This window comes from Juglans microcarpa x Juglans regia, chromosome 1D (genome assembly GCF_004785595.1).
Source record: "Juglans microcarpa x Juglans regia isolate MS1-56 chromosome 1D, Jm3101_v1.0, whole genome shotgun sequence".
In the NCBI taxonomy this organism is placed as follows: Eukaryota; Viridiplantae; Streptophyta; class Magnoliopsida; order Fagales; family Juglandaceae; genus Juglans; species Juglans microcarpa x Juglans regia.
In genome coordinates, this window is record NC_054594.1 from 4473254 (window position 1) to 4487726 (window position 14473).

At 37.9% G+C, this 14473-nt stretch overlaps 1 protein-coding gene across 1 annotated transcript; it reads left to right on the forward strand.

The window, feature by feature from the left end:
- The first annotated feature begins 2750 nt into the window (after positions 1-2750).
- On the forward strand, positions 2751-4683 carry LOC121253351 (GATA transcription factor 18-like). Its single transcript, XM_041153376.1, has 2 exons — positions 2751-3936; positions 4086-4683. Exons 1-2 carry the CDS (start codon positions 3496-3498, stop codon positions 4389-4391), a joined length of 747 nt encoding a protein of 248 aa, XP_041009310.1. The 5' UTR covers positions 2751-3495; the 3' UTR covers positions 4392-4683.
- The last annotated feature ends 9790 nt before the right edge of the window (positions 4684-14473 follow it).

Genomic DNA, 14473 nt, shown 5'->3' on the forward strand with positions numbered 1-14473 from the left:
ATTGTATGCCCACCAAATAAGGAAAATTGGTGATGAAAAAAGGGACAGACAACTTTGTTTTTAATAATTTTAAAAAAATACAAAACATTAAAACTCATTAACATTTAAACAAAGTTCCTGACCATATGAAAAAGTAGGGAAGAGAGAGAGAGCTAGAGGTTATTTCCATTGGCTATAGGTCTAAAGTGGCTAGACCTCCTTAGAGGAGACAATTAGGGGGTACAGTGTTTCTTTGGTCATCACACTGACAGGAACTTATCTTTCATATTATATATAGGACGGCTTATGTATTAGAGGCTTCTTCTCCTACAATTCCCTTTCTAAATGCTGGTCCACAGCTAGCTAGCCACATCTCTCTCATTTTTCGCCTTTTTCTTTTCTCTACAGCACTTAAATAGTATTACTTTCCCCAAATCTCAGTCAACAACAAGATCACTAGACCAATCCCAGACCACCTAGCCAAATATAAAAGAGAAAAAACAACATATGCATGAGAGAGAGAGAGAGAACAGAGAGACAAACATTCCAGTTGTATCTCGTTGCTTTTGAGGAATGTAGTTTTTATGTCTTCCAAAGCTCATTAATTATAAGAATAATATTAATAATTATTTTATATGGCTTATACCTCTACGGCTCCAGTAATTTAAACGCATTTGCATGCATGCATGCAAGCAAGGAAAATATCCCCTTCACGAAGCCCACGTGGCGCCTTTGATTAGCGATAACATAATTATTATTTCTGTTTATTTATTGGTTTTCGTCGGCTTTAGGCGGCAGATACGATCTGCTTATACCTTGGAAAAGTGGAAGGATTAGGAACCAAAACCAAACGGGTCCCACCAAATCCAACGAGCCACATTACATCATGATTAAGCAGTACCATCTAAATCAACGTGCGTCCAAATCCATAGTGGGGCGTGATCGAAGAGGCGGAGAACCTTAATTAATTACTTCTTGTTGCTTCAGATGATCAAATCCCAGAGTTTCATTAAAAATAGTACAAACAGAGATCCTCATTAAGTACTGAGATTTTTATTGGCATCAGAGCGTATATAGGCCGAGAGATCGAGGAGCGTACGTACGTGTACGTGTCGAACACAGCCATGCATGAGCGAAACGAGAAGAAGGGAACTTAGACTCACGTGGAATGAGGTCGCGTAGGGATGCGAGCAAATGCATGTGAACCATGAAATGGCTATATACAAAACGCTCTCAAGTGGCTTGGGTTAATCGTAGTTTATGCTTAGTTCGTTGTTTACAAAGCGAAATTGAGGGGCATCTTTTGGAAAGCGGTAGGTGGTCGTTCCCGTTTGTCGAACTGTACATGGCTCACCAATCTCTAGACGATCTGATTCTCTTCTCTCTTCTCTCTCTTCCAGCATTTTTTTTTTTTTGAATCTTTTGATCGAATGGGGTCGATATTCCAGAGAAGTTTGTTCGGACTTGGCCATGATGAATGTGGGGTCGTCGTCTTTTTATAATTTCTTTACTGTTTTTTAGTTTGGTTTTAGCTAATTTTTTTGTATTTTTTTTGTTCAAGAAATTTTTGACCATTTTCTCTTTTGACCCAAGAGATCTCCCACTCTCACGCTAAGCCAAGAGGAAGAAACAGATGTTGCTTTGATGATTGCAGAGTATCACATTTGGATACCTTTTATGCTTTCTCTCTCTCTCTCTCTAATCTTTTTTGTTTCAATTCTCTCTGATCAAAATCTTCGGATTTTCCACTATTACTGCTGCGACTACCCACAAAAAGCTAGAATAACTTGTTGTGATGGGGATATTGGAATCGGGAATTGGGGTGGGATTATGATCATGATCATGACCAAATTGGCTTTGCTCGGTTTCACGTGATTCCCACGGTACGGCTACTGCTTGTGGTAAGCTCAAAACTGGCTGTTGTTGTTCTTTTGTTTGGGATTTTGACCGATTTGACGCCCTATAACAACTTACGGAGTTGTTGGTTGTACTCACACTGTTCTATAAATAAGAGGCCATTGTTCTGTTTATTAAAAAAAAAAAAAAATACTTCAGTTGTTCAGCCTTACACATGAAATTATTGCCATTCCACGAGCGTCCAAAAGAGCGTCAAAATGACCACTTTACTACAGCCATTTTTTTGTTTTCCCTTCGCTCTTTTACTTTATTTGTCCATTTAGGTATAGAAATGTGGATGCATATGATCCCCGGATTTTAGCCCCAAAATGTTTACACTTACAACGAGTTGTATTTCCTTGCATTATGTCTCGTAATCTAATTGAAGGAATCATCTCTCTCTCTCTCTCTCTCTCTGGTCTTTAAGGCCCACTTCTCTATGTACGAACACAATCTCCTTGTGTATTATTCCAAGTATACTAAAAAATGAGAACAAATATACTGTGGGCAGGGGCAAATTTGACATCTGGGTGGGGGGAGGGAGAGGACTATTCCATTTTCCATGGGAGGGTGGCAGTGACAGAAGAGAGAGAGTGAGAGAGAGAGAGGCAGAGATACGGATACGGACAGAGGTTTTGATGTATTGGGTTTGAGACTCTCATTAGTCCTCGTGATCGGAGAAGGCAGATCCATGGAAGACTGTTCCCTCTCCCCCCCTAGTCACGTGGGCTCTTTTGACTATCCAATCACCTCTCTCTCTCTCTCTCTCTCTCTCTCATACAAGCATTGTTACGAGCTCTTCAATTCTTCTCTATCTTTGTATATAAACGATCACACAGCCTCTCGGGTATAAATTGAATTGAATCGCAACAAGTGATAAACTTATGCGAGTTACAAAACACTGTCACAGATCTAAAGATAAGATTTTTACATACACTTGTTCATATACATCTGCTGCCTGCATATATATGCCCACGACCACCACCACTACACTGACTGATCACCACTGACTAGATAACTCAGTAGTACTCCCCGCTTTCTATCTCTAACACTCTCTCTCCACAACACATGCAAATTGGGTCCCTCTCTCCCTCTCTCTCTCTCTCTCTCTCTCTGGCTTATTATATCACACACACACTTCTCTCTCTCTCTCTCTCTATACTTGTGTGTATATCGCTCTATTCGCATTTCACGACAACCCTGGACTGCAGCTGCTGACTCGTATTTCGCCATTTTATTATTGCTAGCTTATAAAGCTACCGGACATCTCCCCTTCCTGATCATCACTTCTCATCCCCTCTCGTACCATTCAACCTCTTTCGCATCTTAAGGCTTTTCAAACTTAATATTATTACATCTACCTATATCAACAGTAACTCTTTTGGTTCGTACTACTCTTTCCTGAAACTCCTACTATAAACTCGGTCTCGATCCCCATTGTGATTGCCATTCCCTTCTCTACGGCCTCCTCCTCCTCTTCACAACCCTTCTCTTTGTACCTTTGCTTGCGTTCTAAAAGATCTATTTGATCTTCATTTCTTTGCATAGTTTTGGATTTGAGAGAGAAGAAGATCGGTCCCCGTTGCCATTAACAGATACTGAGATTAAGAAAAGAAAGAAATGATGCACCGCTGCAGCAATGCTCAGGGGAACATGGTGGGGCCTTGTTCTTGTGGTCTGTTTCACAGCCAAAGCAATTCCTTCTCCATGCTATTCTCCATGCCCGACCATATTCCTTATGAGGATTCCGAAACGTATTCCTTCACTTCGTCGTCTGCTTCAGTGGATTGCACCCTCTCTTTAGGAACCCCATCTACTCGTCTAACCGAAGATGACGAAAAGCGACGTCGCTCTGGTTCCTCAGTGTCCAAGTACTCTTGCTGGGACGTGTTACAGAACAAACATTCACCTTCATCAGCACCTCAAACTTACAAGACTTCCCGTGCAGGCAATAATGCTAGCAGCAGCAACTCGGTCAATGATTCTCTCCTCGCTCGCCGTTGTGCTAACTGTGACACCACTTCCACACCCCTTTGGAGGAATGGTCCAAGAGGCCCAAAGGTGCTCTTATCATGATCGCTTTGTTTCTTGTTTGTGACAAAAAAGCTTTTTCATTATGCTCATCTACTTGACTTTTGTCTACTGGTTTTACAATATTTTCAAATTTTCACTTTATTGATTTTTGAGGAATATCTGTTTGTGAATTGCAGTCGCTATGCAATGCTTGTGGGATTCGATTCAAGAAGGAAGAGAGGAGAGCCACTGCTGCGGCCACCAGCAATGGTGGTTCCCCAGGACTAATGGAGCCAAATCACATCCTCGGCCACCACAACAATTCATGGTATGCCCATTCACAGACCCAGAAAATGCCGTGCTTTGCCCCAGCTGCCGTTGGCAACGAGTTCCGTTTCATCGAAGACAATGACAGGGATTCCGATGCCGGCATTCCCTTCCTTTCTTGGCATCTCAATGTCACCGATCGGCCGAGTACTCTCGTCCATGACTTCACTAGATGAATAAATTAACGGCGAAGACCCTGCAAGTTTCTTATTACCCATAACGTATCACGATGATCATGGTGTTGAAGATGTTGATGGCGATGGTTTATAGATTTGTCAAATTCTTTTTTTTCCCTTTTTTGTTTTAATCTCTTTGTTGCTGCTTCCTTTTCTCCCTCTTAGATAGATGAAGTGAGAACGGGCTTATTCTATGTTCTTTGTTTGCTTTTGATCTTTTAAGTTTCTTTCTATAACGTCTTTCTCTCTCCCAGTTTCAAAACTATATACCTGGCTACCTTTTGTTGGTTTAGTACTTTCCTGACTACCTGATCACGATGATCATACATATATATATATATGTATGCTGATCGCCATGATCATTTTGGTGTTTGATAACGACACAGACCCTATTGCCGATCGAGGAAAAATAAAGAAGAAGAAGAAGAAACCAACAAACCCCTATAATTGGTACTAATTAAATCTGAACTGCAAGTTTAGCTTACCTGAATCTGTAGCTGCCTATATTTGTACTGCATTCATCATTTATCTCTTTCCCTCGATTTCATAACTGAGCGAGATGGCGATTGTGCTCTACATTTAATTCTGGGTTGCAAATATTGATGGTCCAATGCCCATGTTCGATCACTGTGTGCTGTGTTCTTTCTGAAGGGAACACTGTGCGGTCCCGGAAAATGAAATCTGTTTGTCTTTTAGGTGTAGCGTCAAAGCTTACCGTCCAACTGGTTCAGTACTCTATATATATATATAGATACAGGTTGGGACCTGGCCTCTTAGCAATTCTCGTTGACTGTTGTATATACATATGTTTTAGATGTGGAAATAATTAATTTCTAGCTTAATTCTCTAGCATTATATCATGCTCTGACTAGTACCATTAATTATAATATGTATATATTAACAGATATTCTGTAATTTGACGTTATATATTATTTGGGTGATAATCGATCAAAATGAAACTACTTTAGATCGTTTTTTCATGTTTGGCAGTTTAAGAACTGTTATGTTTATAAGCACATACATTATTTAGGATAAAGTACTACTGAATTAAGCATGCATATATGCACTAAACAGCTAGCATGATTGTGTTTAGATACGTACATGAGTGGTTTACAATTTTGAACCTACTCATGTTAATTATCAAAGTATGGAATTGGATATTAATTCATATGATCTAAGCTAGCTGTATTGTACTTTGGCATGTGCTTCGCTTGATATGAATTAAGGTTTAATTTCTATCCTCTTAGAAGTAACACATGAGCTAGCTAGGCGGGGCTCTTTTTAAGTTTTTAGCAGTAATTGTTAGAAAGATTAATAAAGTATTCATGAAATTCTTAATTGTTAGTGCATTAATTCAGCTGCATATGTAGCCTTGATGTGTAGTACATAGATCGATCATGCATTGCCACTTCATATATGTTTGGTGCTATATGAAAAGCTAGCCTTCCAAGGAATTAAGCTCCATATATCATGACTTGGGTTCTGTGTTTAATCAGCAACAACTGTGAAAATTTTCTGAATCACGTGTTCAAATTATGAGTAATTTCCTCCATTTAAAATATAATTATAAATGCCTTGTTTCCTAAGTTTATATTTTGTTATTTTCAATCACATCTAAGGCAGAGCACCGACAATATCTCTAACTCCGACTTTGCTGGAGGTCGGATTCAACCTCCGACTTTGACTCCGATTCGCATGGCCTTCGATCCGACTCTGACTTGTAGGAGCGGAGTTAGATTTGAGCATTTTTATTAGGTTTTTTTTTTTTTAAGGCTCTCAGTTATTAAATTTGGCTTCTAGATTTCAATTTTTTTAAAATATTTTTTCAAATTTCAATTTTATTAAAACATAACCAAAATTAAAAAAAATAAATAAATCATTGTACAAATTAATGTTATTATATGTATTATATGTTATTATATATTTATGTTTATACATTAGTACTACATGTTATTACGCATTGATTAGTATATATTATTATATATTAATGTTTATACATTAGTACTACATGTTATTACGGATTGATTATTATATATTAATGTTTATACATTAGTACTACATGTTATTACACATTGATTATTATACATTACTAGCACATGTTGTTATGCTTTAGTTATTATACATTAGTATTACATACTATTATAAATTTATATATTTGTGTTTATACATAATACACTAGCTAGTATTAAATATTATTATACATTAGTTATTATATAATTAGTATTACATGTTATTATATATTAGTGTTTATACATTAGTTGTTATTATACATTAGTGTTACATGATAGTAATAGTTAATAGTACGATATTTACATATACTAAACTATTATTAGTCAGTTTATATTATAGTATAAGTATATTATTTTATAATAATTTACTCATACTAGTATATTATTGAATTTAACTAACTAAATAATTATAAGTTATAGTTATATAATATATATGATTAATATATAAAAAAAACATATATTTTTATAAAATATGTATAATATCGAAGTCGGAGTCGGACAATCGGAATCGGAGTTAGAGTCAGTACTACATCACTACCTCCGACTCCGACTCCGACTCCGACTTATCAGAGCAGAGTCAAATTTTTAGATTTTTATTCAACCCTAATCACATCTATAAAAGTTACACATTTTAAATATTTGTCTATTTAAGTGTCGAGCCTGTAAGTTTAGTTAAAACATGTCATGATTATATTAAAATAACAAAATATAAGATAACTAATAACATTATTCTAGATCATTACGCTTGAAACACAATCTAATTGGAGAGAGAGAGAGAGAGAGAGAGACAGTTACCTGAAAAAGGTTGGAGGACAGTGGGATAGCAAGGCCCATGGGCCATGATCAGCTGAATAGAGAATAATCCAAAAGAGAAGAAAATATCTCACCTGAGTCAAGCCCAACCATTTCACTTTTTGAACCAACAAATTACCTCAATTGAGCCCACGTACGTCTGGAAGACAGATTGGTCATCAAAGCGTCTTTCACCCGATCGACCACTGAATCCATATCAAGAGTCATAGATATGATCTTAATTATATATGATTTCAAATCAAAGTGTTGGACCAAAACCCCATCTCACACTTTAATTTTCGTTTCCTTCTCTCTCTTATTTAATGCATAAATTTGTTACTATTCACTCCTATATACCACACCTATAGCTCTTTTATAGGATATGAGGATGTTTTTCATAGGGTGTGGGGTAATGAATAGTAACTAATGAGAATAATTTTTCTTTTGGTAATTGGTATAAAGAGTCATTCTACTCATCATTCATACATTACACACAACATTTGATTATTTTTTAATGAGGGATGTTACTCATCATCTCACACCACACATTTTACATATTTTAAAATTATTTTTTATTTTATTTTATTCTTGTTAAATTAATTGAGTTGTTCTACTTATAATCCATACACCACATACTTGTTATAGGAAAAATGCACAAAAAAAAAAAAATTAAATAAAAAAAACAAATAGGTGCGGCGTGTGGTATGTGAGGATGATAAATAGAATTATTCGTTTTATATTCTTATAAAGGAATTCTTCTACTCATCATCTCTCTGTACACCACATATTTCATAAAGGAAAAAAAATCATGTGTGATGCAGAGATGATGAGAAGAATTTTTCTTGGTATAAATACTCATTGGTCATATTGGGTCAAAATAATTTTAAACATGGGACAAGATTAGTTCCTCTACTCATAAAAGTTATACATATTGTTGAGTCTAAATCACTAATATTATATTAAATCATTATTTACCTCAAAATTTTAAAGAGATAATTTAATTATTTGTATTATATTCATAACATATTAAACCTTACAACATTATGGAATTGCTAAGAAAAGGCAAACAAAATAAAATGAAAATGAAAATTAGAATAACCTAGCTCCCTGCACCAAGTTAAACCTTCCGTTCTTGTTTTTATTTAATAAACCTTCCGTTCTTGTTTTTATTTAATTTGCCTTATCCTTTTGTGTTTCACCTACTTTACTCTTCTTGTACTTAAAGGACACAACTTTCTTAGATTCGTTGATTGCTCAACTGAAGAAGAGAGAAAGGGAACAGAAGAAGAATGCAAAACAAAAAGAGAAAGCTAGACATCGATAAGATTCACCGCAGAGGCCATTCTTGCATGGATTAATAAAGATTGCAGGGGTTAAAGCCTACAAGTTGGAGATCGAACCAAGAACTTTCATGAACTTTTGGGTTGCATTGGAGACCCTCAAGACACCTAAAAAAGGCCTAAAGCCAAAGCCCTGACAAACCTAGCAAGCCCGTGGTGGTCCTGATCCACAATTTCACCACCAAAGGCATCGTGACTTGGCAATTCTGTAACACACCTATTGGGGTTCACACAGAAAACTAGCTCACTTCGAGGGAAGCACCTCTAGATATATAGAGGAATAGAAGAGAATAGAAATAAAAGGGAAAATTAGGGTTTTTTTTATTACTTTTCAAATGTTTTACAATATTTCCCATTTTGTACATATACTCAGAAATTGAAAAAGGCCGTGGGCTTACTACTAGACTCAAATAAAGACTAGACTAATGGACTAATGGCAAGAAATCAAATAAAACTGAAAAATAATGGATAATGGCCCACACAACCCAAGACTCTACTAGGACTCTCAACAATTGACTCTGGCCTCAGACCTTACAAATTAACCCAACGAATGCTGACTCAATAACCCAACCCATTGACTTAAACTCCCTTTCAGTTCAACACTTCACTTTCGTTCCCACCCATCTACACTTCACTTCAAACACTTACTTCACACACGTGCACTCGGTTTCTTCATCCTCACTTTCAGCCCCTTCATTCGACAGAGCTTTTCCCCTAGGGTTCTGCCGCCCCTGTTACATACCCTTCCTCTTTTAAAAAAATCGTGCCCTCAAGGTGGGGAAACATCTCCTTAAGCTTCGAATATCCCTCCCAAGTAGTGTCGATGTCGTCTTGGCTGTACCACTTCACCAGTAATTCCACCCGTGCCCTATTTCCCTCCTTAATCATCCTTCTACGGAGCACTTCTTGTTGTAGGCAAAGAATTCCATGGTCCTCAATGGAAGGCAGTGAAGATATGGCCACTGCTTTTGACCCTATTTTCTTCTTTAATTGGGATACATGAAATGCGGAATGAGTTCTTGATGTTGTTGGCAGATTCAATGTATAGGCCACGACTCCTACTTTCTTCAACACCTTGTATGGCCCAAAATACTTGGGAGCCAATTTGAGGTTCTGTTGATGGGCCACTAAGGATTGACAGTATGGCTGTAACCTTAGGTATTCGCAATCCCCTTCCTCAAATTGTTGTTCTATTCTTTTGAGATCTGCATACTTTTTCATTCTGTTTTGGGCCTGTTGCAAGTTCTGTTTAAGAATATTGAATATCTGATATTTGTTGTATAGTGTGTGGTCCACTGTTTCCATGTTTGAGGTGTCGGGATGTAGTCTAGTATATGGGGTGGGGGGTACCCATAGAGTGTGACTTTGGTAGACAAATGTTGAGTGGAGTTGCACCACCACTCAACCAGTGGGATCCAAACTGACCAATCCTTAGGTCGATCTCCCGTAAAGCACCGCAAGTAATTCTCCACTGTCTTGTTTATGACCTCGGTTGACCATCAGTTTGAGGATGGTATGAGGTGCTCATGTTCATCTAGACCCCTTGCAACTTCAGAATTTCTTGCCAAAATTGACTTGTAAAAGTAGTATCCCTATCGTACACAATCGATTGGGGCAGACCGTGTAGCTTAAAAACGTTTTTCATAAAAGAATCAGTCACTGTCTTAGCTGTATAGGGGTGTTTCAAAGGTACAAAGTGGCTATACTTAGTGAAACGGTCCACTGCCACCCACAAGCTGTTATAGCCTTGGGATTTGGGTAAGCCCTCAATAAAATCCATGGATATATGTGTCCACGGTTAAGAGGGAATGGGTAATGGCTGCAACAAGCCATTTGGCAAACAATTATCAGCCTTGACCCTTTGGCCTAAGTCACACTTTTTAATAAACAATTTGAGGTCTCGCTTCATTCCTAGCCAATAAAGTCTCTTCTCATCCTTTGGGTAGACTTATCATAGCCTGAATGACCCCCCCCCCCCAGGGGCTGTTGTGGAATAGCTCCAGCAACTTATTTTTAAACTCTACATTATTAAGGATGTAGAGTTTGTTCTTATATACCAATAGCCATTCCCTAACTGCATAATTGGGGCCCAACTTTTCCTATAAACAGCTTTGTAGCATGGTCTTCAAGTGCTTGTCAATCTCATAGCCATTTTCAACTCATCTACTCACTCTACACTAGGAAAAGTGATTAGCATCAACGTCCCTTCTTCACACTTGTCCTTCTTTGATAAGGCATTTGCAGCCCAGTTTTCAGCCCCTCTCATGTACTCCACAATAAAGTCATAGCCTAAAAACTTGGTAATCCATCTTTGTTGCATGAGAGTACCCACTTTTTGGTCCAGCAAGTGCTTGAGAAGTTGACATTGAAAGATCTCTCCCTTTAAAGCTTAGGTGAAAAATGCAATTGGCTGCCCTTTTTGCATTAAAATAGCTTCCATTGCTGTTCCTGATGCATTATACTCAATTGTAAAAGGTAGAGTGAAGTCGGGTAATGCCAATACTAGAGGTTTGGTAACAACCTCCTTAAGCTTGTCAAATGATACTTTAGACTCTTTGATCCATTGAAATTCATATTTTTTAAGCATTCTGGTCAAAAGGGCTGCAATTTCTCCATAGCCCCTTATAAATCTACAGTAGTAGCCTGTTAGCCCCAAAAAATCCCTCAAGACTTTTAAGAATTTTGGTAAGGGCCACTCAACCATGGCCTATAGCTTGTCAGGATCCACTTTGACCCTCGTTTTTTAAATTACATGGCCTAAATAGGCTACCTCCTTACACCCAAAGTAGCACTTGGATTTTTTTTGCAAACAACTGGTGTTGTTTTAGAGTCTCCAAAGTTACCCTCAGGTGACTGACATGCACCCTCATTCATGAGACTTTGGAAGGTGGATGGAGCTTTGATAAGCCCAAAGGGCATTACTAGGAACTCATAGTGTCCCTAATGAGTTTTAAAAGTAGTTTTTGGCACATCCTCGAGTTTAACCTAGATTTAGTGATAGCCGGACCTCAAATCCAACTTTGAAAAAATGATTGAACCTTGTAACTCATTCATTAATTCTTCTACCACCGAAATATGGAATATATCTTTAATAGTGATGTTGTTCAAGCCCCTATAATCAACACATAGCTGTCACGTCTCATCTGCCTTTTTTACTAACAATGCCGGGAAAGTGTAGGGACTTCGGATTTGTTTAATTACCCATATTTTCAACAATTCTTAGACAATCTTTTCAATATCATCCTTTTGGTAATAAAGATAATGGTAAGGTCGTATAGAGATAGGTTTGGACTTGGGTAATAGGTTGATAGCGTGGTCATGGGTATAGGGAGATGGGAGCCCTTTAGGTTCAGAAAATATATCATCAAACTGCAGTAACAGATTTTGTGTTATGGTTGGAATCTCATTTCTAGCTTGTCACCCAGTGGGGTATTCTTCTTCCAATAATTGTAAGATTATATCATTGCTTTCAAGTTTATTCAACTTGTTTAGAGTTCCTTTCTCAATCATCTTAGCTATTGTCAAACCATGTAATTTAACCTCTTGATCCCCATAAGAAAATTGCATAGTAAGCTTCCCAAAATCCCACAACACATTTCCTAACTCCCGCAACCACTTAATCCCAAGCACCATATCACATCCAGCCAGCACCAACACTTGTAATTTTAAGGAAAAAACAGTTCCTTGGATTATCACTTTCACTCCACTGCAGCTCCCTTCACTAAAGATAATTTCCCCATGAGCAACTCTTACTTTTACCACGTTCTTGTATTTCAACTGTAAGTTGGTTCTTTTGAATATGGCGGTGTCCAGTAAATTATGGGTGGAGCCCATGTCAATGAGTATAGTCACCCACTGAGTGCCAATTCTCCCATTCACTCTCATTGTCCTCATGTTGTGGGTTCCAGTTATGGCGTGCAATGAAATATCTGGGTTGGGTTGAGCAGTACACAAGTCTAAGGGCTAAATGAGCTTTTCTTTAGTTTCACAAGGTTCTTCTTCAATTTGGCCACTACTCTCACTGTCTCATACTACATCCTCCAATATGTAAAGCTTTGGGTTTTGACATTTGTCTTTGTACCCATTTGGCATTACAATGATAACATAGACCTTTTTTTTGCCTCTCTTTCATTTGGGTTTGGTTTATTTTGTGTATGGTAAAATTTGATTTGGGTTTGAAACTCTTAGCTGGTTGGTGTGAATTTTTTAAATTTCCTGGATCTAGTGAATACATTAGGTTGGATCTTGGGTGTTTTTTTGAGATGTTTAATTTTTCTTCTTGAATCTTTGCTAAACTGAAGGCCGAGGTAAGATTGGTGGGATTAAATATTCTCACTGTTAAACGAATCTCGTCCCTTAACCCACTAAAAACATAACTAAGTTTGTAGGCATCAGGCAACCCACGTAATCTGTTTGACAGTGTTTCAAACTTGGCTTGGTAATCTTCCACAGTACCCGACTATCTCAACCTAATGAGTGCTTCCATGGAATCGTCATAAGCATTTGGACTGACCAAATAAGCAAAGACTTCGCAAAGGCATCCCAATTTGGAATTTGGCCACTGTCCTCCATATCTTGGAACCAAATTAATGTCTTACCCTCCATGTGAAAGGAGGCCAATCGTACCCTTTGTTGTAAAGCAGTGTGCCGGTGTTATAAAAAAAAAAAAAAGTGATTAGCCATGTAAATCCAACCTGTAGGGTCATCTCCACTAAAAAATAAAAGGTCAAGCCTCATTGTTCTTGGTTGAATATCACCCATGTGCATGTTGTGCAGGTGTTGTTGCTGTTGATGTGGATGGATTTGCTGCGGTTGATGTGGATGGATTTGCTGCGGTTGTTGAAATGGTGGCTGAGAATAGGTCTACTATTGTTGTTGCAATTGCAGGGATCCCGATTCATCCCTTTGGTGGGGCCCCGTCAGAAGCCTCACTATTAAGGCTGTTGTTTGTCTTTCTTTTCTGCATTTCTACTGTAAGGATGGCCAGCTATTGTACTATGACCTCATTTTGTCTCTTGAGGGTTGCCATGTCGATGTCCATATGAGAAAACCTAGCATCAGTAGACTTTTTCAGTTCTTGATTTCTTTTTCAGATATAGAGAAGAAGGGAAGAGATTAGAAAGAAGGGGAAAATTAGGGTTTTGATTACTTTTCAGGCCTTACAAATTAACCCAACGAATGCTGACTCAATAACACCCATTGACTTAAACTCCCATTCAGTTCAACACTTCACTTCCATTCACACCCATCTGCACTTCACTTCAAACACTTACTTCACACACTGCACTCAGTTTTTTCATCCTCACTTCTAGCCCCTTCCTTTGACAGAACTTCTCCCTTAAGGCTCCTCCACCCCTGTTACATATTCCAAGCGGGAGCTCTCACTTAGAAATACCCCGTTTACATGAAGGATGTTGTGAAAACAATGACAAACAAAGCAAATCAAACCAAACATAATCAAATTAATCACACGACACTTAACGTGGTTCGACAACGTGCTTACATTCATAGAGTTGCAAATGTTTTTATTATACTAAGAAATCACAAATACACTTTGGAGAGAAATCTCAATGTTCAAAACACTCATGGTGTACTAAACTATTCATTAAATACATATTTATAGTGTTACACAACAAAAATCCTAATTTTCACTTTTCTGCATTATTTACTCAAGTGGAATGTTGAGCGCGCCGTGAGCAAGATCTCTGCCTGAAGTTTGCTTGAACTACCTGTTGAGCGAGACAAGAGCGAATTCTACTTGTCGAGCGAGACTTGAGCGAATTCTCTGTCTGAGTTTTGAACAAGCCATTTGTCAGCGAACGTCAACTAAACTTTTTGCCTAGCGCTTTTTCTGACTGCAAACAGTGCCGAAACTTATCGGCCCAAGCCTCATTGAAAATCTACCAAAAACCAGTAAAACATTTTTGTCGAGTCAGGTCAT

Excerpts from the sequence above, each read along its gene's own strand:
- LOC121253351 (XM_041153376.1), top strand. The coding sequence starts at position 3,496 with ATGATGCACCGCTGCAGCAATGCTCAGGGGAACATGGTGGGGCCTTGT. Across the intron at positions 3,937-4,085 it reads ATGGTCCAAGAGGCCCAAAG|TCGCTATGCAATGCTTGTGG; the intron begins GTGCTCTTATCA and ends TGTGAATTGCAG.